The 27,500-nt window shown below is 35.7% G+C and overlaps 1 protein-coding gene and 1 long non-coding RNA gene across 6 annotated transcripts in view; one reads left to right on the top strand and one right to left on the bottom strand.

Moving 5' to 3' along the window:
• The window catches only part of LOC135198789 (uncharacterized), a 358,657-nt gene that overhangs the window by 163,197 nt on the left and 167,960 nt on the right, over positions 1–27,500 (bottom strand). The window lies entirely within an intron of this gene.
• Positions 1–27,500, top strand: part of LOC135198786 (proton-associated sugar transporter A-like) — a 216,099-nt gene that overhangs the window by 125,410 nt on the left and 63,189 nt on the right. For 3 of the 4 annotated variants that reach the window (XM_064226728.1, XM_064226729.1, XM_064226726.1), the window contains exons 1-2: positions 6,434–6,623; positions 18,488–19,879. In XM_064226728.1, coding sequence (XP_064082798.1) covers positions 19,671–19,879 — 209 coding nt within the window. In that variant the 5' untranslated portion in view covers positions 6,434–6,623; positions 18,488–19,670. Of the gene's footprint in view, positions 1–6,433; positions 6,624–18,487; positions 19,880–27,500 lie in introns of those variants that run through there. The other variant, XM_064226727.1, reaches the window with a different exon arrangement.

Below are 27,500 nucleotides of genomic sequence, written 5' to 3'. Positions count from 1 at the left end.
TCATGTTGAGAGAGAATATAAAATAGTTGTCATCAATAACAACAGGAAGTAATATATTTACTACTTAAACGTACATACCACATAGTGAACATACTTTCCCTCGCGACGCCCAGAATAAGAAAGTGAAATGCTGAGGATAAAAGAAAAGACAGAAAACAGGGGTAAAAAGAAATGAAGCTCTATGTTCAGTCCTCAAGACGCCTTAGTATACACGAGCTCCTCATACTTCCGCATACTAAGAAGTCTCCATCCAGATTTATTTCCACTTCATCACAGAAATGATATAATCATCTCATTCCAGGTTACGTTGTGCTAAAAGGATTTACCGTGCAACGTAAAGTCACCGGACCAACATCGATCATGGGAATAGATAACATTATGTGTTTGGGAACGCTTATGTTATAAACAGCTGACATTACAGGGCTACTTGTTTAGTTTTTTCAAGTTCTCCCTGGCTTTATTGTTTGTTTGTTTGTATTGTGTTTTTACGTTGCATGGAACCAGTGGTTATTCAGCAACGGGACAACGGCTTTACGTGACTTCCGAACCACGTCGAGAGTGAACTTCTATCACCAGAAATACACATCTCTCACTCCTCAATGGAATGGCCGAGAATCGAACTCGCGACCACCGAGGTGGGACGCCGCCAACACCATACCAACCACGCCACTGAGGCGCTCTCCCTTGCTTTTGCTCACCACTGTTTCGTTTAACCACTCTTCGCAGACCTATAGCTCGCTGCTGACACCGTTTAAATCCTCCTCACAGCGCCACTGTTTATTGCTGCCCAATAGGATACAGAGCTTTAGATCATTGCTAATGTTTAAAATAAGCCTCACAGAGCTCTGGCTCATCGCTGCTCAGCTTATAGAAATACCTTTGTTGGCTTTACCTCACAGCTAGTCAGTTTTAATGATTCTCATGGCACTTTGGCTCAGTGCTACTGAGTTTCAACAATGCTCAAAGGGCTTCTAGTTCACTGATAGTCTGTAACCATGGTGTTTTACCACACTGCTATTGCTCAGTTCAACTAATCTTCACATTGGATCACTTTTAGATCACAGTTTCTCAGGTTAAGCATTTCTCGTATGGATTTAGCTCGTTATAATTGGTTTAGATAATGCTTAAAGGGCCTTGTTCAGTAGTGATTAGTTAAAACAATCTTAAAATAACCTAAACTCACTGCCACTCAGATGATCCTCGCTAGGACGTAGCTTTTTGCTGCTCAACTCAACTGGATCTCCATAGGACTTTAGTAGCTCATCAATAGTCAGTTCAAACAATTTTTACAGAGACAAGCTCACTGCAGCCACAACCCATCCAGGGTTGTAGCCCTAACCCCTCGCTGCTTAGTTAGAAGAAAATCATCAAGGAGCAAAAGTAGTTCATGCAATATCTTAAGTTATTCATGTACTTGATTCACTATAAAAAAAAAAACCCTCACCTATCAGTTTATTTTTCCTCATTTTAAACATTCCTCAGAGGCATTGGTAACTCATTGTTGCTCAGTTCAATCCTCCCATCACCGAAAGAACAGACGGAAAAGCTTCCCCTGATTGAGAGAGAGAGAGAGAGAGAGAGAGAGAGAGAATTCGAAGCAGTGGTAGGAAGAAGCGGCGCCTTGGATGATGAAGCCTTACAAACTACGTCAGCTTATTGCCTGGTTCAAAGTTGCGTCATCTTATCTCGGCCGGGGAAATGGCTGCCATCACGTAATTTCTCCCCCCTCCCACTCTCGCTCTTCATTTGTTTTGTATTCACGAAATTTATGTATGAAATGTATCTTCTTCCCTCACGTTCTCGGTATATTTCTTAAAAAAATATTTCTTTTATTTATTGATCCAGGAGAAGCCATACTATTTTTCTCACTCCTAATAATTATGCAGTTATAAATTTCCTTATTCATCTGTTGATTTTATTCACTCAATTTTTCTCACTCCTAATAATTATGCACTCATAAATCTGTTTATTTAGCTGTTGATTTTATCCACTCAATTTTTCTCACTTCTAATAATTATGTACTCATAAATTTACTTATTTATCTGATTTTATTTACTCAGGGGCTGGTAAACCTTCTCCGGAAATCGGCGAATAAATTAGGCGACGCTTATCTACATTATACGCCTCGTATAGGATGTCAAAATAAATGACAAGGCATTTTCGGACCATTTAAACCTCTATAACGTCGCCTTAATAGCGGAAATATGTCAATTTTCGAGGCGTTTTATGGCTGCGAAATTCATTTTCACGTGAGGCCCCGGGGCCATTTGCTCCATCGATTTTCCTCTGTTCTTATTTGGTTCGATGATGCCGATGAGACTATGCAACATTATGTAAAAACTTGCACGAGCGATTTGCGTGTGTGTGTGTGTTTGTTCGCATGTGGAGAGGAAGAACGTGTATGTGACTGCGGGAGATATGTAAATGCATGTGTATTTGTGTGTGTGTTTATATAATATAATATATATATATATATATATATATATATATATATATATATATATATATGTATATATATATACATATATATATTATATATATATATATATAGATATATATATATAATATTATATATATATGTGTGTGTGTGTATGCGTGTGTGTGTGTAAATACGTGCGTGTGCCTACACAATGAGAGAGAGAGAGAGAGAGAGAGAGAGAGAGAGAGAGAGAGAGAGAGAGTAATCTATAATCATCCACAAAATGTATACTGGGAAGTTCCACGACCAAAATTCTAGATCAGAAAAAGATATTTACCCACAAAGGAGCTGACCACAGAGTCCAATCAGTTCGTTTACCAGGACAGCAATTCTCTTCCGGCAGCAACGACACAAAGCGACGAAATGACCAACGTTTAGCAGCAGAGAAAATTAAACGACAGGACAGGAATGCCATAATCCAAGATCAGAACGCGTGCCGCTAAGTGGCAATTCTTAAGTAGACGCGTCGTGGTTCGTCATATTATTCACTTTTCATTTTATTGTGTGATTTCTAATTTTTTAAAGGGTATCTTTCATATGTACAGATGATTCGTGATTGCTACAATTTGATTCGTTATTACTCTGCTCATAATGATTCACGATTCACGCACCACCTTTAGTTATTCACGTGCTTGATTCATGTTGCAGCCACGTCTTGGGTCGGAAAATGATTCACTATTCATTTAATTGTGTGGTTCTTTATCTTTACGTGGATATCATTTATTCAACAATGCATACAGATGATTCGTTAGTCCGACGATTTCATTCGCGATTACTTTGCGCAAATTATTCACGATTCATGCAATATCTTAAGTTATTCATGTACTTGATTCCTGAAACATGCAGCACCTGTCACTACTCACGTAGGCCGACGATTAGTGTTTTATGCTCATCTTCCTCTTTCAAACTGCGCTGATGAATTATGAGTCATTTAACTTTTTATTATTCATTCACGTACATCACCCATGGGTGATCATCTTTCATCATTCACTTACACAGCTGGGTCATCATTGCTTATTCAGGAGTGCAGTTGATTTTGCATGATCTTAATGAGCGCCTTTACATATTAATCTATTCAATGGCACCATTGAGAGAGAGAGAGAGAGAGAGAGAGAGAGAGAGAGAGAGAGAGAGAGAGGACCCCTTGATGTAAATGAAATGAAATAATGCAAGCAATTATATAAAATTGTATTACTTTGAGAATCACAGGTGTTGTATGCATGTATGTATAAACATGAATACGAACATAAAAGAAACTTGATGGCACTGCTGGAGATATTTTTATTATTATCATTATTATATATATATATATATATATATATATATATATATATATATATATATATATAAGTCATATCACATTACTGTGATTCATATACATACATCGAGCTACAATGTCCTTTAATATCTTATTCGCTCTACCTCGGAATTAATATATTTTCATATATGCTTAACCGAAGGGGGATTTTTTTTCCCCGATAATAGATTTGCCTGGTCCTGGGCGCGAACCCAAGAAGACATTCAAATCCAGGAACGTCAGTGAAGCTTTTACCTACCCCACCACCGCGATCCCCTTCGGTTAAACATATATGAAAATATATTGATTCCGAGGTAGAGCGAATTAGATATTAAAGGACATTGTAGCTCGATGCATTATATATATATATATATATATATATATATATATATATATATATATATATATATATCATAAAAAGAAATCTCCAGCAGTCCCATCAAGTTTCTATTATATTCAAGATATCACGCCTGCTAATTCATCACCCATACAGTATCGGTCTTCTCGTTTGTACTTCACTAGACGCCAAGGCTTCCCTATTAATCAGCGTCTTGGTCTTCAGATAAATGAATGGGGGCGTTTCTTCGCGAAGGTCCGGTAAAAAAAAAAAAAAAAAAAAAAAGTGATCTCGGTTTACTAAACTATCTTCCATTGCTTTCTTCCATTTAACGGAAGGAACATGAAATAACAATCTAAAGGAAAATGATTATGAAGAAAATGATTGATTATTAAAAACAGGTAAAATTGGATATATGATATTATTGACATGTAAAATCCGGTAAAAAGAAAAGTGATTTTAGTTTATTAAAACTTTCTTCCATTGCTTTCTCCCAGTTAACGGAGAAATAAGAAATAAAAATGTTAAGGATAACAGATTATGAAGAAAGTTATTAACGGTTAAAAGCAGGTAAAATTGGATATATGATATTACTGACATGTAAAATTCGGTAAAAAAAATTATTTTGGTTTATTAAAACTACATTCCATTATTTTCTTCCAGTTAACGGAATGAATATGAAAGGAAAATATAAAGAATAACAGATTATGAAGAAAGTAATTAATTATTGAAATCAGGTAAAATTGGATATATGATATTATTGACATATATAACCTTTCCTTTGGTCAACCGACGTTGCTAAGAAAATTTCGGTAAATATCCATCTTCCATATAAACTGCCTTCAGATACCTTAAGCACTTGGCTCTCTCTCTCTCTCTCTCTCTCTCTCTCTAAACATAATACAGTTATAAATTTCACGTGTAATATTCGACATTGTATTCCTACTCACTTACTATCAGAAACATATTCCCCAGTTCCCATTTTAATTAGGATTTCTTACCGGTCAGTATTGTCTCTAGTTCAGTCCGCTTACTTCGTCCGGCATATTTCACGATCCTTTCATATCCCCACCTACGGTCGACAAAGGAACGCATTATTTTTTTATGGCATGAAGCCATTCTTATCACTGTTAATCTTGCAGTCTTTCTGTCTGTCTGTTTCGTCGGTGACGTTGACCTTTGACGATCGGATTCCTGTCTGAAACGCAGATAACATTTTCTTATAGAATATCTATAAAATTCCTGTCATTCCTATTCACGTATAACCCTCCAGGTTATCTTACCTTCCTGGCTGTTTCCTTCTCATGTCATTGACCTCTAAAGCTGTGACGTCAATCTAACACACAGATAAATTCATCTCTCTCTCTCTCTCTCTCTCTCTCTCTCTCTCTCGCTCTCTCTCTCTCTCTCTCTCTCCTGTTATTTTCGAAAGCCCCAGCTCATTCCCTCGACCACAAAGAAGCCCCACCGTAGGAGCACTAAGAGGCTTAGAACGCCATCATCACCTCCCCACCCCCGCCCCCCCTCTCCTCCAACAATCCACAGGGCCACAACCACCTCCCCCTCCCTCCCCCACCCTCCACAAGGGGATCCACTAACCCGTCTCCATCTCCCCATTCCAAATCCTCCCAGCAGCTAGACCGAGCGATAGAGTGCTTCGGTACTTTGGTCTTGGGTCACTTCTAAAACGCTGATTGCCAATTTCTTCTGGAACCGGATCTGGCGCTTTCATCATGAAATGCTCCCAGGTTAAGGGTTGGCGGTTGTTTCCGCAAGTGGGTAAACGTACAAGAACAGCAATATACTAAATTGTGGGTTTGAAAATACCATAACCATAAAGCATTGCTAATGGTTATGCTTCTGGTGATCATACAATATCGCGACTACCGGAATATCTTACTAATCATTTTTTTTCATTCTCAATTATTTTCTAAAAGATGCACAATGTGACTAACCACTGATCATCTTCCCTGCTCTTTGTTATGCCATGCTTATATATTTCGGACTTCTGCAGTTGATTATTCTAGTTAACTCTTACTTCAATCTTTAACCAATCAATTTCCATCTAGTTTTGCATATATTACTGACCTTGCTCAGTTATAACACGCTCGTTAACTCTGCGTGGCTTCCCCAGTCTTCCCCCCTTTGCTCTCTCTCTCTCTCTCTCTCTCTCTCTCTCTCCTCCTCCCTCGTCTCTCATTCGCACTTCATCTCATCTCCTCCTCTCTCTCTCTCTCTCTCTCTCTCTCTCTCTCTCTCTCTCTCACCCACCTCCATACCTCCCTCCCTCCACCTTCCTTTGGTTCACCATGAACTACTTAACATCTGCTCAGTGACATGTCGGTACTCGGCGCAGTTGTTTGCCCGATGGTCACCTGTCTCTTGTTTACGGTGCGCTAATGAGTTGTTTACTGTGATAAACCGAACGCCGGATAAATGGAATTACGTCCGGAAACAAATGCGGCGGATTTCGCAATTTAATCAGCCCTGTTTTAAATGGCCTTGTTCGTGTAAGTGGAAGTCTGCTGTTTGTGTATTTTTTTTTAGTGTATTATCTTTTTTTTTTTTTTTTTTTTTTTTTTTTTTTTTTTTTTTTTTTTTTTTTTTTTTTTTTTTTTTTAACTAAATCTTGTATGTTGTGTAAGTGTGGTACTTTTTTTTTTCAGTGATATATAGTGATACCAAATATAGTCGGCAATTTTACTTGGATTTGGTATTATACTCTGCAACTGTATTTTGTCCGTGCACTTTTTTGTTGTTACCGGAATCTGCAGGATCGCAGAGTTTATGTTGGAATTTATTCAAAAAAATACAACCAAGCAGTTAAGCCCTTTGAAAATCATACGTGGATTTTGGATATTGAATTTTGCTCCGTGCTAGAATAGAAGGTTCACTCGTTCTCTGAGGACGCAATCTGGAAGTTACAAAAATATATAAATAAATTAAAAAAAAACCGCATCGTGACATACTGAGCTTACTTTTAATGAAAATCTGTTCTTCTTAATGAAATACCCAGTAAATACTGAAGTTTTATAATGAACAAAAGAAAATAGTTTTGCTTCACAAGAGAAAAAAAAATTATAAAATTAAGTCACTTTGAAATTTTCTTGTGCCAAAGAAGTTACATGAGCTACAGAACATTCTTTCTGTTTTGTCAAACAGTCACTAGATATTGTAGTTGTGAGAAACAGAAAATAGATTCAGTTTTGTGAAGCAGCCATTGGACGCTGAAGTTACCGGAACGGCTGAAAGATTGTTTTGTTTTGTGAAACAGTCACCACTGGACGATGAGGGATACATATGACATAAACCACATTAAATATCTTCATTTCATATTTGTGAAATAAGGACCCACTTGATGAAGCTCCACATGCGGCAACGAAAATAAATTCTCATAAACAAAACTGAAACTTTTGAAAAGTTGTGATAAAATGAAGCGATTTCAAGTACAACACAAAACCTAAACTGTTGTATTTCTCGCTTCTCGTTAAATAAATCTGCTGTTGTGATTCGCGACCAAGGGAGGAATGTCATCAAGTAAATTCTTTTCATTTACTTTTATCTATATTTTTCCCGTTCGAGGGATCTTTGCGAATTTCTCTAGAGTTATTCTTCTCCTTTTCTGCTAAATCAAGAAATCACGTGTCTATTTCTCAACCATAACTACCTCAAAAACATAGTAAAAACTTCAATCAGTTCTGTCAGTGTCTTCGATTGACGCCTAAGTTACCTTTTGCTTCATATGCGGTCTGTATGTAAGTCGCTAAGAAGTAATTGACTTCCAAGTGCTCGGAAAACTTCAACTAAGAATGTAAAATAAAAAGGTGAGTTTTAGTAAGTAACTCGTATCCGCTACACAGAAATTATAAGGCAGAAACTAAAATATCTGGGAAACGGGGTGCAATTAAAAATGATTAAATGCAAACTGGGGAAAGTACCGAGTAAATACCTGAGAAAATCAGGAAACACTATAATGTTTGTGAAACAGAAGAACTATCAAAGCAACTCCTGTGAAACCGAGGGAATGCCAAGAAAACAAACGAGAAACGACCATAATATTAAAACCAACGTGAGTGCTAAATAGGAAGTCTTTGTGAAAATAGGGAATATCAAACAGTACCTGCGAATTTCTAGGCATACACAGCAAATGCCTATTAATTTCAGAGTATACCAAAGAAATACCTGAGAATTTAAAGGAATTCTAAACAAATACCTGTGAATTTCAAGGAATACCAGGAAAATACTTAGAATTTAATGGAATACTAGAAAAATACCCGTGAGTTTGGAGGGATACCAGACAATTACATGAGAATTTAAAGGAATACCAGAAAAATACCTGTGAGTTTGCAGGAATACAAAAGGAATACCTGTGAATTTCAAGGAATGCAACACAAATACCTGAGAATTTAAAGGAATACCAGACAAATACCAGAGAATTTGCTAAAATACCAGCCAAATACCTGTAAATTTCAAGAAATAGAAAATGAATAACTGTGAAGTTTAAGGAATACAAAACGAATACTTCAGAACTGCAATGAATACAAATCAAATATTTGTGAATTTCAAGGAATACAAAACAAATACCTAAGAATTTCAAGGAATACCAGAAAAAGACCTGTTGGTTTTTTGAATGGTGTTTTTATGTTGCCTGGAACCAGTGGTTATTCAGCAACGGGACCAACGGCTTTACGTGACTTCCGAACCACGTCGAGAGTGAACCTCTCTCACCAGAAATACACATCTCTCACACCTCAATGAAATGCCCGAGAATCGAACTCACGGCCACCGAGGTGGTACGCCAACACCATACTGACCACGCTACTGAGGTGCTTAAAAAATATCTGTGAATTTCAAGGAAAACAAAACAAATACCTGAAATTCCAAGGACTATTGAGAAAAATCCTGTGAAATTGAGAGAATACCAAGCAAATACTCTTGAAACAGCAAATTCTAAGCAACTACTATAAAATGAGGGAATACCAATCAACTGTACTTGTGGTACAGATGGAATATCAAGTATACACCTGTAAACCTGTGAGAATATCAAGGATACGCCTGTGAAAGTGTGAGAATATCATGGCCATACACGTGTAAAACAGAGTGAATATCATGCATATATTTTTGTGAAACTGTGGGAGTACCATACAAATTTGTCTTGAGACTTGGTGGAATCCCATTTAAATATACCTGTGAAACTGAATGAATACCATATGAATATACCTGTGACACTCTGGGAATATCATGCAAATAAACATGTGAATCTGTGGGAATACCATACAATATACATGCGCACTGAGGGAATGCAATGCGAATATACCTGTGAGTTGATGAAGTAAACATACCTTGGAAACTATGGACAGAATAAGCAAATATACCCGTGAAAATCTGTGGGTAGAACAGGCAAATAAACCGGTGAAAATCTGTGGGTACAACAGCCAAATATAACTGTGAAAATCTGTGGGTAGAACAACCAATATACCTGTGAAAATCTGTGGGTAGAACAGCCAAATATACCTGTGAAAATATGTGGGTAGAACAGCCAATATACCTGTGAAAAATCGGGTCGAACAGCCAATATACGCTGTGAAAATTGTGGGTTAGGGTAAACAGCCAAATATACCTGTGAAAATCTGTGGGTAGAACAGCCAAATATACCTGTGAAAATCTGTGGGTAGAACAGCCAAATATACCTGTGAAAATCTGTGGGTAGAACAGCCAAATATACCTGTGAAAATCTGTGGGTAGAACAGCCAAATATACCTGTGAAAATCTGTGGGTAGAACAGCCAAATATACCTGTGAAAATCTGTGGGTACAACAGCCAATATACCTATGAAAATCTGTGGGTAGAACAGCCAAATATACCTGTGAAAATCTGTGGGTAGAACAGCCAATATACCTGTGAAAATCTGTGGGTAGAACAGCTAAATATATATAGCTGTGAAAATCTGTGGGTACAACAGCCAATATACCTGTGAAAATCTGTGGGTACAATAGCCAATATACCTGTGAAAACCTGTGGGTACAATAGCCAATATACCTGTGAAAACCTGTGGGTACAATAGCCAATATACCTGTGAAAACCTGTGGGTACAAAAGCCAATATACATGTGAAAATCTGTGGGTAAAACAAGCAAATTAACTCTAAAACTGTTGAAGTATAAAGATATGTTTGTGAAACTGCAAATGGTAAGCAAATATACCTGAAAAACTGTGGGTAGAACAAATCAATCTCATTGCACATTGCAAAACCAAAAGAAAGCAAACACTTCTGAAAATGAAGAAGTGCCATGCAAATATATATGAAACTTAAGGAATGACAAGAAAAAATACTGACTGTGAAATGGAGTAATTATCAAATGGCTTCTGTGGAACTGAGGGAATACAAATTTAAAAAAACTCTAAAAACCAGGGACAGCCAAGCGATAAAAGAAACTCATGCAGAAATGAAGAAATCCTTAGTAAATATCTGCGGAGCTCAGGAAATACCAACTGAATATGCTTGTGAAGCTGAGGGAATGCCAAAGCATATTACTTGAAAAACTGAATGAAAAGTCTGCCTGTGAAAACTAGTAGATGCCAAAAAAAAAGTCTACCTGTAAAACCGGTAAATACCAAACAAATATATATCAAAATGTGCAAAGGACAAACAACTACCCTTGTCAAAATGAGAGACTGTCTAGAATCTAACTCGCCTATAAACTATGCAATCACTTTAAGCTGTACTTGCCTAGATCCGGACGAGAACAAGAAATTTGAAGGAAAAGAATAAGTGCATATTGCAACGTAAAAGATACAGCAAGGTAGATCGTGTAATAAGTGACTTTCCTGGAATATTCCCTCAGAAAAGCACTGATTAATCAAGGTAGTGATGGATCTATGTGAATATATATATATATATATATATATATATATATATATATATATATATATGTGTGTGTGTGTGTGTGTGTGTGTGTGTGTGTGTGTGTGTATGTATATGTATATGTATATGTATATGTATATGTATATATATATATATATATATATATATATATATATATTGTATATAAATAAAGTGCTATTTCTGCCATCATAGAGAACTAGGGAGATCCAATCCTTCCAAAAATAGTCCTACGTGGAGTGTACTGTAACGGCAAACAGTATTGTCAGTGTTAGCATTGCTTGGTCCAGTTACCAGTAAAGCATTTCATTCAATTTTTTGGTTATCTACGCAACAACAGTGCAGCAGAATGCATACTACAGCCAATGAGCTACCCTAGTCAAAACCTAAACTGACAATACAGAAGTCAATTCATAACCGGTGAGGTGATACTTTAAAAAAAAGTTCTAATTCTTCCCATTCACAGTTTTCACGTAGGTGATATTTTGCAAATTTCTTAGCAAGAATTTATTATAAATTTACCTTCCCTGATTGATCTTCCCTTCAAGATAAGTTCTTTTTTATCTATTTATTTATCTGTTTATTGACTGACAGACTGACCTGATTTATGTATCTATTCATATGGTATTCCTTGAACCAACGTTTTAACAGGATAGTAAATAATTCCTTTATGCTTTTTATATACATGGATGACCATTAGACTCATCACCTTTCTTGCAAAATGATTTACAATGGAACGAGCTATTTTGTAAATGACATTATTATTATTATTATTATTATTATTATTATTATTATTATTATTATTATTATTATTATTATTAAAACGTGCACATATTCATACAGAACAAGCTGCGAAAGCAATTTCCTCAAACTGCGATTTATGCAAAGTAAATAACATAAACAAAGTAACACAAAACCAGTGCAAGTCTAAACACCATGTTACTCGTTAGTAAAGGGCAATAAAGTAGTTTGGGAAACTGGCACGTTACTATATTTACGTCTTATGAAATAACAAATCCAATTTTAGTCTGAACTTTTCAAGTTATGTATTCCGCATAACGTAAATGATCATCTTCCCAATCTAATGGACAACAAACCGAAATATGAAACACGGTTAATGAATACAGATCCCCGTAGCGGGGTTGAACCATCAGTCCACCTCACGCGGTGGACTGCAGGCATTATTTAAATGTTTTTGGCAGCATCCTTTCGGACCTAAGCCGCAACATCTTTCATTCCTCTTACTGTACCTCCATTCATATTCTCTCTCTTCCACCTTACTTTTCCACCCTCTCCTAACAAGTTACTGCTTCACAGTGCAAACTGCGAGGATTTCCTCTTGCTATGCTTTTCAAATCCTTTTTTGGCTCTGGATTTCTTTTTCATCGCCGATTGACCTCATAGGCCCCAGCTCTTGTCCTGGGGCCAAAATTCTATATTCCATTCCATTCTGAATTCCATAACCTTGGTCTAAGGCCAAAATTTTGTATTCCATTTCATTCTGAATTTCATGACCTCAGCCTGAGGCCAAAATTCTATATTCCATGCCACTCTGAAGTTTATAAGCTCAGTATTCCACATAACGTAAATAATCCTATCCTTGCATCCCAGACGCCTGTGTGAAACCACATTCTGAAAACCTACGTCGAAATTTTGCTCCTTATGACGCTACGAACGTGGGTGGAGTTTCAGAATATACCGTAGTTTGTTTTATCTCTGGCGGTAATCTGCATAATCCTCTTGGGTGGCCGCAATGTTATCATAAAATGGAGAAATAAATTGCTGAAGATAATCTTACATTTAATTGAATCTCTCCTTTCATAATCATTATGCACAAGGCTTTAAGTCTTATCACATGATGGTCAATATCTGCCAAATCAGCAGTAAAAAGATATATATATATATATATATATATATATATATATATATATATATATATATATATATATATATATATATATATACATGTGCGCGCGCTCAATTGCCACAATGCAGAATGACACACGAGCGCATATTTTTTTACCACATAACATCCATTACCATACAATTATTTATATATTAATATAGATATAATATATATATTATTATTATATTAATATAATATATTATAACTGCTTGACAAAAGTTGAACAGTTGATTATAATCATATGAGAAACAGAAACATTAGCTTATTCGCCATTCATGACTTATATTTCTTACAAAATAGTTTGTAAGAAATGGAAAAATAACTTTAAGAGACCTAACCAATACTAGTATATTTCACGAATTACATATTCATTTTCAAATACTTTGCAAAATACCGCAATCCTAAAAACTAGCTTATAAATTTTGAAACATTACACCGTGCAACAAAGAGAAGCCTATGAATAAACCCTCAAATCAAAGAGTTAACAAACGTATGTATGTGTTTGCGTATATATACGAGTATATGTATAAATATATATATAATAATATAATATATATAGTATATATATATATATATATATATATATATTAGTTATATATATACGTATATATTCATAGTTATATTGAAATTATAAACACATGCGCCCATATGCACGAGTATATACACATAGTACACGCACACGCGCGCACACACACACACACACACACATATATATATATATATATATATATATATATATATATATATTATATATATATATATATATATCATCAGGGGAACCATAGGGAAAGGCAAAAGGCATCGTACTCAGGTACATTTATTTCGCCGACGTTTCACGACTCATAGTCGCATTCTCAAGGCTATAATTAAAGATAAACACACGAACATTAAAACTACGCACTGCATAATTCATAAAAATTACGCAATATTTAAAAATTCAATGAACATCAACATCAGAATGTAGAACATTTAAAAATTTATGAATCTCTTAAAACAGAAAAACATACTGAGCGCTAAACTACATTACAGTTACATTAAAATTATTTATAAATTACAGAAAAAAGTATACAAAAATTACGATATAGGTGTAAAAAAATTAATAATAAATAAATAACACTAAAACAGTAAGGCTATTATTCTATACCTTATCCTCGCAAAGGACGGGCAGTGACAGAGAATTTTTAGAAAAATAAAAATAAACAAGCACTCTAGGCGATAAACAACTGAACAGAGGAGGATTGCGCATTTAAGGACGGAACTATCTTTTTTATCATAATGGATTCCAAGGTTGTTAGGTCGTTTTCGTTTTGCGTTTGGCCTATAATAATAAAATCCTTATCATTGATATATGTTTTACATAATTCAGTGTGATTTCTGATATTTGACTGTTCGGGGTTTGTTAATCTGCTGCCCGTTCTAAAACTTAAGCCCCTGTGAGAATCTATTCTCACTTTTAGTAACCTCTTCGTACAACCCACATAAGTCCCGTGATCACATCTCGGCCACGTATATTTATATACAACATTAGATTTTAGAAGAGGACTAAGGCGGTCTTTCGTTTTAAACAGGGATCCGATAGTTAATGGATTTTTTGGGACGATTTTTAGGTTCAGTGCCGGGAATTCCTTTTGAATAATTGCCAGGAACTTTTTTCTGAAGAGGTTGTCATGAAGAAAAGGGAAGCTAGCAAACATTTTTAATTTCGGGACTGTCAAAACCGTTGGCACCTCTATGAATCGGGCATCAAGCATTTTCTTAAGCATTTTGAACAAAAGTTTGTCTGGGAAGCAGTTATTTTTAAGATATTGGGAAAGAAAGTTAATTTCTTCATTAAAAGTAAACCAATTAGAGGTATGGGTAAAGGCCCTGTGTAGGAGAGTTGAGATAGTATTAAGTTTAAAATTATAAAAGCAAGAACTATAAAAGTTGATACCTAACCCGGGTGTTTTTAGAAAAAAGACCTTTACTGGGTTAGGTATCAACTTTTATAGTTCTTGCTTTTATAATTTTAAACTTAATACTATCTCAACTCTCCTACACATGGCCTTTACCCATACCTCTAATTGGTTTACTTTTAATGAAGAAATTAACTTTCTTTCCCAATATCTTAAAAATAACTGCTTCCCAGACAAACTTTTGTTCAAAATGCTTAAGAAAATGCTTGATGCCCGATTCATAGAGGTGCCAACGGTTTTGACAGTCCCAAAATTAAAAATGTTTGCTAGCTTCCCTTTTCTTCATGACAACCTCTTCAGAAAAAAGTTCCTGGCAATTATTCAAAAGGAATTCCCGGCACTGAACCTAAAAATCGTCCCAAAAAAATCCATTAACTATCGGATCCCTGTTTAAAACGAAAGACCGCCTTAGTCCTCTTCTAAAATCTAATGTTGTATATAAATATACGTGGCCGAGATGTGATCACGGGACTTATGTGGGTTGTACGAAGAGGTTACTAAAAGTGAGAATAGATTCTCACAGGGGCTTAAGTTTTAGAACGGGCAGCAGATTAACAAACCCCGAACAGTCAAATATCAGAAATCACTCTGAATTATGTAAAACATATATCAATGATAAGGATTTTATTATTATAGGCCAAACGCAAAACGAAAACGACCTAACAACCTTGGAATCCATTATGATAAAAAAGATAGTTCCGTCCTTAAATGCGCAATCCTCCTCTGTTCAGTTGTTTATCGCCTAGAGTGCTTGTTTATTTTTATTTTTCTAAAAATTCTCTCAGTCACTGCCCGTCCTTTGCGAGGATAAGGTATAGAATAGCCTTACTGTTTTAGTGTTATTTATTTATTTTTAATTTTTTTACACCCATATCGTAATTTTTGTATACTTTTTTCTGTAATTTTTAAATAATTTTAATGTAACTGTACTGTAGTTTAGCGCTCAGTATGTTTTTCTGTTTTAAGAGATTCATAAATTTTTAAATGTTCTACATTCTGATGTTGATGTTCATTGAATTTTTAAATATTGCGTAATTTTTATGAATTATGCAGTGCGTAGTTTTAATGTTCGTGTGTTTATCTTTAATTATAGCCTTGAGAATGCGACTATGAGTCGTGAAACGTCGGCGAAATAAATGTACCTGAGTACGATGCCTTTCCCTATGGTTCCCTGATGAGATGTACATAGAGCTGCAGCTCCGTCTTCTAAAGATATATATATATATATATATATATATATATATATATATATATATATATATTATATATATATATATGTGTGTGTGTGTGTGTGTGTGTGTGTGTGTGTGTGTGTGTGTGTGCGCGCGTATATATACGAGTATATGTATACTATATATAAATCCATACATACATATATATATATATATATATATATATATATATATATATATATATATATATATAAACACCTTATTTCATTGTTGCTTTCTTCGTTCGTCTAAGCGCCCATCGATACTCGAACCACTTCTCCTTTCGCCTTTCCCAATCAACCTCGTTCAGAGGTGCAAAGCCCATTTCCCGAAATGACAGCTGGCACTCCATACCTGACCACTTCACGCGGCCCGAAGTGTCCTTGGGGCCAGTCCTTAGGCTCTCTCTCTCTCTCTCTCTCTTCTCTCTCGTGCACTCCTACTCAGACCTCCTCGATTGCATTTTGAATGTCCTCCGGGTTAAAAGCTCCTGTCATTTTTCGCTCTCTGTCCAGTCGCCGGTATATGAAAAAAAAAAAGGCGAGAAGAATCTATCCTTCTGCAAGAGACAGCGAACAACGCTTCAGCCAGTGTTTTGGAAAAGGTTTACCCCGACCAGGGCGCTTTTAGCTCTTTCTCTTTCTTCTTTACAGTTGGCAGCACGATGGGCTCCGAGATTTCCTATTGTTATTTCTTTATTTTCTCCTTGATTTTCTCTTTGGAGTGGCAACAATCTACGGCCCTCTAACTCGATCATTTTCCGACTAAAAGTTTCTCTATCAAGACTTAACTGAAGAACCTTCCATTTTCAATTTTCCCTTCAAACGTTCGTATAACTTTTATTTTATGAATAAAAGCCAATTTATTTAAGAATTCAATAAAGAACACCACCTGTCGATCAACGGCTCCCCCATCCATTAACGCGACCTAAATGAGGCAGAGTGAAATTAAAATTGTGGTTAGATGAAATCTCTCACGTAAGTAAAAGAAACTTTGGAATTCTAATCTAAAGAGAACACAAAATTCATTTATATACATATATATATATATATATATATATATATATATAATATATATATATATATATATACTATATATATATATATATGTGTGTGTGTGGTGTGTGTGTGTGTGTGTGTGTGTGTGTGTGTGACTAGTAAAAATATTCTGTTACAACAGAATTCCATGTAATTAAAGGAGCCCATAAAAACGTCAAAATACAGAAAGTAAGTACTATATTTCTGAGACTGCTGTCTCTTTCTTCAGGTAGCTAACTTTTCTCATTCATAACCTACCTGAAGAGAGAGAAACAGCAGTCTCTGAAATATAGTACTCACTTTCTGTATTTTGGCGTTTTTATGGGCTTCTTTTATTAGATACATATTTAAAATATAAATTAATATTCATACACTGTTCAAATCCAAACATGTACGTATTCACTTACACCCAAAGTACCAGTTATAACAGAACGATTATTATAAGTAAAGCCGGTCACAAGACAAAACACGACATACCCATTCATCCCTTGTAACTGAATTACCGATAAATAAGAAAAAGAAATGTTTCTTTTGGAGCCGATGCACTTTCCCTAGCAAAGAGCCTTACCGGCCTAAGATTAAAAGCTGTGGCGTTCCTCCCTCTCCCTCTCCCTCTCGCCAGCTCAAATGGGATTGACGACCCTTACCTTTACCTCGGGTGTGACTGAGCATACGAGGGGCGAATGTACTGTGTCTCTCATGCTACTGAACTGAGTAATTTGTTCAGTGTGAAAATACGGATGTATATATATATATATATATATACATATATATATATATATATATATATATATATATATATATATATATATATATATTCAAAGAGCAAGTTTGGTCTCTTGAAATACAGTATTTACTTGCTACATTTTGGCTTTTTTATGGACTTATTTTATTAGATGGAATTCTGTTTTAACGAATATATATATATATATATATATATATATATATATATATATATATATATATATATATATATATATATATATTATCAGAACGGTTTAACAAGGAACAATACTGTTACTTTTAATAGTTGCTGGTCTGGAGACGTTAGAAAAATGAAGCTTCGTACATGCATAATTGTACACACACACACACACACACACACACATATATATATATATATATATATATATGTATATATATATATATATATATATATATATATATATATATGTATGTATGTGTGTGTGTGTATGTATGTATATTGTCTGTCCATTAAGCATCCACTTAGATTCAACAAGATCTTTTCTTACAATAATCTTTACTTAGGTAACTTTTTTTCTTTGCATGGTTCACTGTCTGCTCATTATAGTATGCATCCACTTAGATTGAATAAGTTTTTGTTTTTTTTACAATAAATCTTACGTAACTTTTCCTTTGCAGGTACTGGAAGCGTGAACGCTGCTCTTCAACGACTTACGATCATTTGTGAATGAAGCCATGGAAAGCTGCCACGAAAATACGTCCGATAGTGCAACTCAATATCCGTTTGCTGCGTCAGCGAAATAATGATGACGAACGGGAACTGAAAACGCCCATGGAATCAAATTAAACGTATTGGTTCAAGGTCAATCGTCATAATGAAGTGCTAAATCCGAATAGTATAAAAAAAAATTGAGTATTTGACCCAAAGTGAGAGCCTTGAAATTCCTCCTAGTGACCCGACTAATGCGTTTGTTTAGGGACGTCGATTATGCTAAATAGAAGACAACTGTTAAGTCTTAATTACTAAATCGATATCTACATTATTGGCTGGAAATTTATTCATAGGTCACCAGGTGTAAAGCCCAAAAAAATTAGGGCAGCACGCTGGAACTTTCAAAATTGATGTGTACATAAAAATTTCATGGATATGGGAGAAATAGATCACTGAAACCAAGTGAAAAACGAAAGCCATAACTTGCACGAAGGGCATTTGTGTAAATCTTAACGTTAACAAGAAAGTAAAATGAATATGAGAGTGGCACATAAAATCAAATAAAATGGTATAACAAAAATAACATTAATTCTCTAAAGCAAGCTTAATACGATAGAATTCAACTGCATGAACCACAACAGGAAAACGGGAAGAAATAAGTGAAAAATTAATCGCAATCTAGACAGGGATTACGACCACTTTAGAAAACAAATGATCAGCGAATTTTGACATTTCAGTGCAATGAAAGCATATACCATTATTAACATATTTAGATGACAGAGTGCTTCCGTTCTCAGTGACGTCGAAGTAAGGGTTGGAATACCCAGCAATGCCAAGAAACATTTCACTGGAAACAACTGGTATTTGACTGTCTCGTGTTCATAGACTCTGAACGTTGTTTTGCTCACAGGCCTACCAACGACTGAGACACTAACAGTTCTCCCGTTTTGGAATAAATAAAAATGACATGACTTCTGTCAAATCTCCATAAACAAATCAAGATACATAACCTGACAGAAAACTGAACGGAAGTTTAGTTGATCATACTGACTGAAAAGAAAAGACAACGAGCGAAGTTGTCCACATACAAAAAGCCGTCGGCTTCATATTGTCCTGATTTCTAGTGAGTAGCGAGGGCCTACCGCCGCCATGGACGAGAAGGTCGCTTCCTACACGGGAGGCTTGCACGTCTTCAAGGGCTACCTGAAGGAGAAATGGGGCACGATCAAAGAGCAGGGCGCCGCCGGGACCATCCACGAGCTGAAGGAGAAGACCAGCTCCAAAGTGGACGACCTCAAGGAGAGGGCCATCATCAACATGAACCAGGGGGAGGGAGATGATTACTCCCATATATATAGGTAAGGACAATTTGTTTTCATTCTTTGAATACACCCATACAGTACAGACATGGAGGGATACATATGTTAGCGTTTGCACTCGCGCGCACACCCACCCACACACACACACACACACACATTATATATATATATATATATATATATATATATATATATATATATATATATATATATATATATATATATATCGAACTACAAATGTCCTTTAATATCTAATCCGCTCTACCTCGGAATTAATATATTTTCATATATGTTTAATCGAGGGGGAATTTATTAAGCGATAATAGAATTGGCCATCGACAGGCGCGAACCAGCGACCTCCCAATTCCAGGACTGGCAGTGAAGCCTAAAACCGTGTCGGGGTCGGTTTAAGGCTTCACTGCCAGTCCTGGAATTGGGAGGTCGCTGGTTCGCGCCTGTCGATGGCCAATTCTATTACCGCTTAATAAATTCCCCCTCGGTTAAACATATATGAAAATATATTAATTCCGAGGTAGAGCGAATTAGATATTAAAGGACATTTGTAGTTTCGTTATATATATGAATCACGGTAATGTGATAGACTTTTATATATATTTATATATATATATATATATATATATATATATATATAATATATTATTATATATATATATATATATATATATATATATATATATATATATATATATATATATATATATATATATCATCATCATCATCATGAGCCGTTACTAGTCCACTGCAGGACAAAGGCCTCAGACATGTCCTTCCACTCCCGTCTGTTTATCGTCTTTCTATGCCAGTCTGTTGCCGCAAATTTTCTTAGCTCGTCAATCCATCGTCTTCTCTTCCTTCCCTTGTTGCGTTTGCAATCTCTATGGACCCATTATTTTGATCACATCACCGTGATTCATATACATGCATTAAGCTACAAATGTACTTCAATTTCCAATTCGCTCTACCTCGGAATTAATATATTTTCATATATGTTGACAGAAGGGGAATTTTTTAGATCAATATTATATACATATATAATATACATATATTTATATTTATTTTTTTTATCAAGAGGAAAATGCTGATTCTTGACTTTGCACTCGAGTCCGCAAAGTGTGGGTTGAACCTCGAACTACAGCTCCTCTTAAAAGAAACCAAACTATAGATAAACTCAGTATAATTTTCCTACGAATTTGGAACTAGGATCTTAGGGAAGAAAATAGCAAACCCTGATGACGTAACACCTACAGCATCAAACAGTGACTATAAGCAATATTATTTTCTTGAAGATGGACAACGCGTTTTATTTTGTCCCATCTAAGTCAGGCAGATTTTTTATGTCAACTATGTGACCTTGCAGTCGTTTCCTTTACTGTCACGACGAGTGTGAGCGTACATACATGTGTATGTGTATGTGTATGTGTGTGTGTGTGTTCTTCATGACAACCTGCGATATTTTTGAGTTTTTTATCCATAAATATTGTTTTTGTTTTCCCTTTTCTCGGGAAAAATGGTAATATTTCTTCCTCTCTCCCAGAATTTTTTTCCTTTTAACTTCCCCCTCTTCTCGGTTAAGTTATATCAACAGTAAAGTAAAAATAGCCTTTGTTTTTTGTTATATAATCAAAGAAACAAATTCTCAAGACTAGTCTTTCCTATCAAGGCAAAATGGGGGCATGAAATGAACACAATATACTTTGGAAGCTTGAATAACAATGGCGTCTGTGGGCTTGTTCCATATGAATAAGGTTCATCTTCTGAATAATAATAATAATAATAAAAATCAATAATAATAAAACCTCTTTAAACATGTTTTATTAAAAGTTATTACTGAATCAGCTGCATTAACTTTATAGAGGTTCCTTTCTATAAAATTAAAGCAGCTGATGCAGCAATAATTTTTAATAAAACATGTTTAAAAGAGCGTTTACTTCCATCATACACTAACGTAATAATAATAATAATAATAATAATAATAATAATAATAATAATAATAATAATAATAATAATAATAATATGGCTAATAGAATGCCTGAAAATATATGGGGCAGAGGAAAACACCATCAGCTTCCTCAAAAATACAATGCGCAACTGGAATACAATACTTACAAGCTCTGGAATAAGACTAGCAGAGGTTAATATCAGGAGAGGGATCTTCCAGGGCGACTCACTGTCCCCACTACTCTTCGTAGTAGCCATGATTCCCATGACAAAAGTACTACAGAAGATGGATGCCGGATACCAACTCAAGAAAAGAGGCAACAGAATCAACCATCTGATGTTCATGGACGACATCAAGCTGTAAGGTAAGAGCATCAAGGAAATAGATACCCTAATCCAGACTGTAAGGATTGTATCTGGGGACATCAGGATGGAGTTTGGAATAGAAAAATGCGCCTTAGTCAACTTACAAAAAGGCAAAGTAACGAGAACTGAAGGGATAAAGCTACCAGATGGGAGCAACATCAAACACATAGATGAGACAGGATACAAATACCTGGGAATAATGGAAGGAGGGGATATAAAACACCAAGAGATGAAGGACACGATCAGGAAAGAATATATGCAGAGACTCAAGGCGATACTCAAGTCAAAACTCAACGCCGGAAATATGTAAAGCCATAAACATATGGGCAGTGCCAGTAATCAGATACAGCGCAGGAATAGTGGAATGGACGAAGGCAGAACTCCGCAGCATAGATCAGAAAACCAGGAAACATATGATAATACACAAAGCACTACACCCAAGAGCAAATACGGACAGACTATACATAACACGAAAGGAAGGAGGGAGAGGACTACTAAGTATAGAGGACTGCGTCAACATTGAGAACAGAGCACTGGGGCAATATCTGAAAACCAGTGAAGACGAGTGGCTAAAGAGTGCATAGGAAGAAGGAGTAATAAAAGTAGAAGAAGACCCGGAAATATACAGACAGGAGAATGACAGACAGAACAGAGGACTGGCACAACAAACTAATGCACGGACAATACATGAGACAGACTAAAGAACTAGCCAGCGATGACACATGGCAATGGCTACAGAGGGGAGAGCTAAAGAAGGAAACTGAAGGAATGATAACAGCGGCACAAGATCAGGCCCTAAGAACCAGATATGTTCAAAGAACGATAGACGGAAATAACATCTCTCCCATATGTAGGAAGTGCAATACGAAAAATGAAACCATAAACCACATAGCAAGCGAATGCCCGGCACTTGCACAGAACCAGAACAAAAAGAGGCATGATTCAGTGGCAAAAGCCCTCCACTGGAGCCTGTGCAAGAAACATCAGCTACCTTGCAGTAATAAGTGGTATGAGCACCAACCTGAGGGAGTGATAGAAAACGATCAGGCAAAGATCCTCTGGGACTATGGTATCAGAACGGATAGGGTGATACGTGCAAACAGACCAGACGTGACGTTGATTGACAAAGTCAAGAAGAAAGAATCACTCATTGATGTCGCAATACCATGGGACACCAGAGTTGAAGAGAAAGAGAGGGAAAAAATGGATAAGTATCAAGATCTGAAAATAGAAATAAGAAGGATATGGGATATGCCAGTGGAAATCGTACCCATAATCATAGGAGCACTAGGCACCATCCCAAGATCTCTGAAAAGGAATCAGAAAAACTAGAGGCTGAAGTAGCTCCAGGACTCATGCAGAAGAGTGTGATCCTAGAAACGGCACACATAGTAAGAAAGTGATGGACTCCTAAGGAGGCAGGATGCAACCCGGAACCCCACACTATAAATACCACCCAGTCGAATTGGAGGACTGTGATAGAGCAAAAAAAAAAAATAAAATAAATAAAATAAAAAAAATAAAATAATAATAATGATAATAATAATAATATGGAAAGCTGCCAATGGGTTTTTACTCTTTTCTTAGCCCGAACAAGTGTGCATTGATGAAAAGAGAGCAACCGTTACATTAAGGTAATCTAAAAGAAGCGATAAAGGAAAATAGACTTTTAAAAGCAATTCTTCCACACTAAGGACACATCATGAGACGAGGAAATTACCCAACGTGTTGTTTTCCTGCTGGATGTTTACGAAAAGAAACATCCTGCTTACAACATCGAGTGAAGAACTTGTCTAAGCTTAAAGAAAAACGAATAATCCCATAAGGAAAGACACCCTTGTTACAAGCCAGTCTTTTTTTTTTTTAATCTAGATGAGTACTTAATTTTTTTCTTTTTTTTATCTAGATGAGTATTAATTTTTTTTTCTTTTTTTATCTAGATGGAGTACTTGATATTTTTTTTTTTCATCTGGATGAGTACTTAATTTTTTTTATGTGGATGAGTACTTTTTTTTTTTTCACCTGGATGAGTACTAATTTTTTTTTTTTTTTTATCTGGACGAGTACTTAATTTTTTTTTTACTTTTTTTCATGTGGATGAGTACTAAATTTTATTTTTTTTTATCTTTTTTTTCATCTGGACATGATTACTTTACATTTACTTTTTCTTTTTTTATCTTGGGCATGAGATACTTAATTTCTTTTTTTTTATCTGGAAGATCATTTAATTTTTTTTATCTGGATGAGTACTTAATTTTTTTCTTTTCTTTTTCCTTTGGATGAGTACTTGTTTTTTTTTCTTATCTGGAGTACTTAATTTTGTTTCTTTTTTTTTCCTCTGGATGAGTACTTATTTTTTTTTAATCTGGATGAGTACTTAAATAACAACAATATAGTAAAGCACTTGAACGAACCGAATTTACCCAAAGGGAAAGGCAAGGATAAAAAATAAATACATTAAAAAGGAAAACCTACATCTCCCAAGTTCCATTCCGGGACAGCGAGGTAAAATCAGAAGAAATGTGACGGGGCAATGATGATCTACTTCCTCCCTTTAAACAAATCATTTCCCGGGGACACCGTATCTCATGGCATAAGGCCCTGGTTACAACGAAAGGAACTCAGCCGCCCAAAAGACCCGCGGAGATGAACGGCTGTCTCCTCTCTCTCTCTCTCTCTCTCTCTCTCTCTCTCTCTCTCTCTCTCTGAGTAGGATGTGGGTTATTATGATCTTCACTCTTCGCGTTTGCTTAAGAGACGTTTATCGTTTTCCATCCTGGATTTCACGTACTGCCAAATAAGAGATCCTGGATTTTAAGTACTGCAAAATTATAGATCGCGGATCTTACGTACTGCCAAATTAGAGATTCTGGATTTTACGTACCGCCAAATAAGAGATCCTGGATTTGACGCATTGCCAAATTAGAGATCCTGGATTTTACATAGTGCCAAATTAGAACCTAAGTATTTAACAACAGTGTCCAGAAAAACAAAGCCCCATACGTTCCCCTCAAGTAATCTATGATGCATATAAAGCAATCAAACGAACTAGAGTTACGGTTATCAAATCTCATTTTACAAAGTATCCCATGAGTGACTAGATCACCATCCCTTACCCAAATTCAACAAACATTAAATATATATAATAGTTATGAAGACTGATTCACTACACAAGGTTAAGAGCCTTTTTTTTAACAGTTGCAACAGTAACTGATCACTAACCCCATAATCAATGTTCATTACGATACTACATAAGGATGCAACTGATAAAACTATAAACACAGAAATGGGGCAAATAAATTTCTTCATTTTACTTTGGAACACAAACACATATTCACACAACTAACTGACTAAGGGCCCTTTTGTAAAACGCCTCCCCAACAGGGCTAAAATTCAGGTCCTGATCTCCCAAATCCAGGAACTGATCTCTCTCACTACAGATGAATATCCCGTTTCATAATTCTACAAAGAAGAAAAATAAAAGTGTGAAGTACACTTTTAGAGTCCGAATCGCAAAGAAAAATATGGCTGTGCATTTTGGAATTAGGATATAACTTTTGGGACAATTCGCGATAAATAATCTTTGACTTTATTCCGCATAATAACTCTAGAGCACAGATCAGTAAATAGTCAAAATAAAAATATACATACTACATACATATATATATATATATATGATATATATATATATATATATATATATGTAGTATGTGTGTGTAAGTTTCTCTTTGCTCATCTGAAGAAAACAAATGAGATGACAAGGATGACGAACGACAAGCGTCTATCTGCGCAAACAAACAGACGATACAACAAAACCAAGGAAGAGAGAGCGAAGCAAACTGGGCGGAGAGGGACAAACAACAGACTTCCGATGACACAATACCTCGATTCTGTTCCCCTAATAAAAATAAAGATAAAAAAAGAAAGGAAAAAAGGTTCACGGATGCAGTCTGAATAAATCGGGAAGAGTGAGAGACAACTGCAGCGGTTATGCCCCGTTAGTTATTGCTTTTATTTTCTTGGAAGAACATACCTGGTATATGGATATATATATATATATATATATTATATATATAATATATATATATAATATAATATATATATATATATATATATATATATATATATATATATATATATATTGAAATATCAGTGGATTCCTAATGTGTACTACTCTGAACGTCTGCCACTCTGTGAGAACTCTGCATGCCACTTATATTTCTCAAGCAACGGCAACAACAACTCTAAAGACTCGTGAACTGTTATGGAGAAAGGGGTCACCGCAAAGCACTACAAAGCAGCATCACAGAACAAGTGAAAAATACACCGAAGTTTCTTCGGCGCAGTCGAGTTTTCTGTACAGCGTTTCATACTGTATGAAACTCTCAGCCATGACCCATAAAACTCTCAGCAGTTGCCATTTAACTTTCAGGCGCGCAAGATCATGGATAACTTTAACCTTAAATAAAATAAAAACGACTCAGGCTAGAGGGCTGGAATTTGGTATGCTTGATGACTGGAGGGTGGATGATCAGCATACACATTTGCAGCCCTCTAGACTCCTTAGTTTCTAAGATCTGAGGGCGGACGGACGGACAAAAGGCCATCTCATTAGTTTTCTTTGGCAGAAAACTAAAAACCTCTTATAAAAATTACCTTTTATTCAACAGAAACATTCTGAGACATCAAATTCTTCGAAAAATTTCCAAAGAAACTCTTAATCTCATTTTAAGGTAGACGTTTCTTCAGCCAAACTGTTTTCAGGGGAGATTCGGACCAAGACAGCCAAAATGGCCAACGTTTGGAATACATTCACCATCCAGGTGGAAATCCTTATAGCAAGGCCAAAGATTTTGCATGCGCCTGAAGAATTTGGAAGCATAAACTTTTTTTTTAAGTGCTATCTTGGTCAATTATGTTGTCTGTAAGTCCATATTACCACAAAAATCATTAGAATTGTCCCCATACACTTTTTAGGCATTCAGTTGCAACACAGCGAAGCCAATGGTTGAAGCCCAAATAAACCACAAAGGGCAATATGGTGCTCTATAAAAACGTTATCGCTTACTCGAGGACTAAGCCTACATACTACTATGTTGTTGTTGTTGTTATTCATACTGTTATTGTTCTTGTTGTAGGGGGGGGGGGTAGGAAAGGCCTATGGAAGAGCCTAACTAGGTCTGAAAAAGGTGTTTTGCGTCGAGTTAAAAGATACAGGAATTTTAGGAGAGGATATTTATGGCTTATTAGAATGAAAATGTAAGAAATAAATAATGTGCATGTTAAACAGTACAGAACAATTGTTTCTAATCAAATATAGCGCATCTATTTTAAT

Source organism: Macrobrachium nipponense, chromosome 22, assembly GCF_015104395.2.
Source record: "Macrobrachium nipponense isolate FS-2020 chromosome 22, ASM1510439v2, whole genome shotgun sequence".
Classification (NCBI taxonomy): Eukaryota; Metazoa; Arthropoda; class Malacostraca; order Decapoda; family Palaemonidae; genus Macrobrachium; species Macrobrachium nipponense.
Note: the sequence above shows the minus strand (reverse complement) of the source record. Positions and strands in the feature narration are given on the sequence as shown.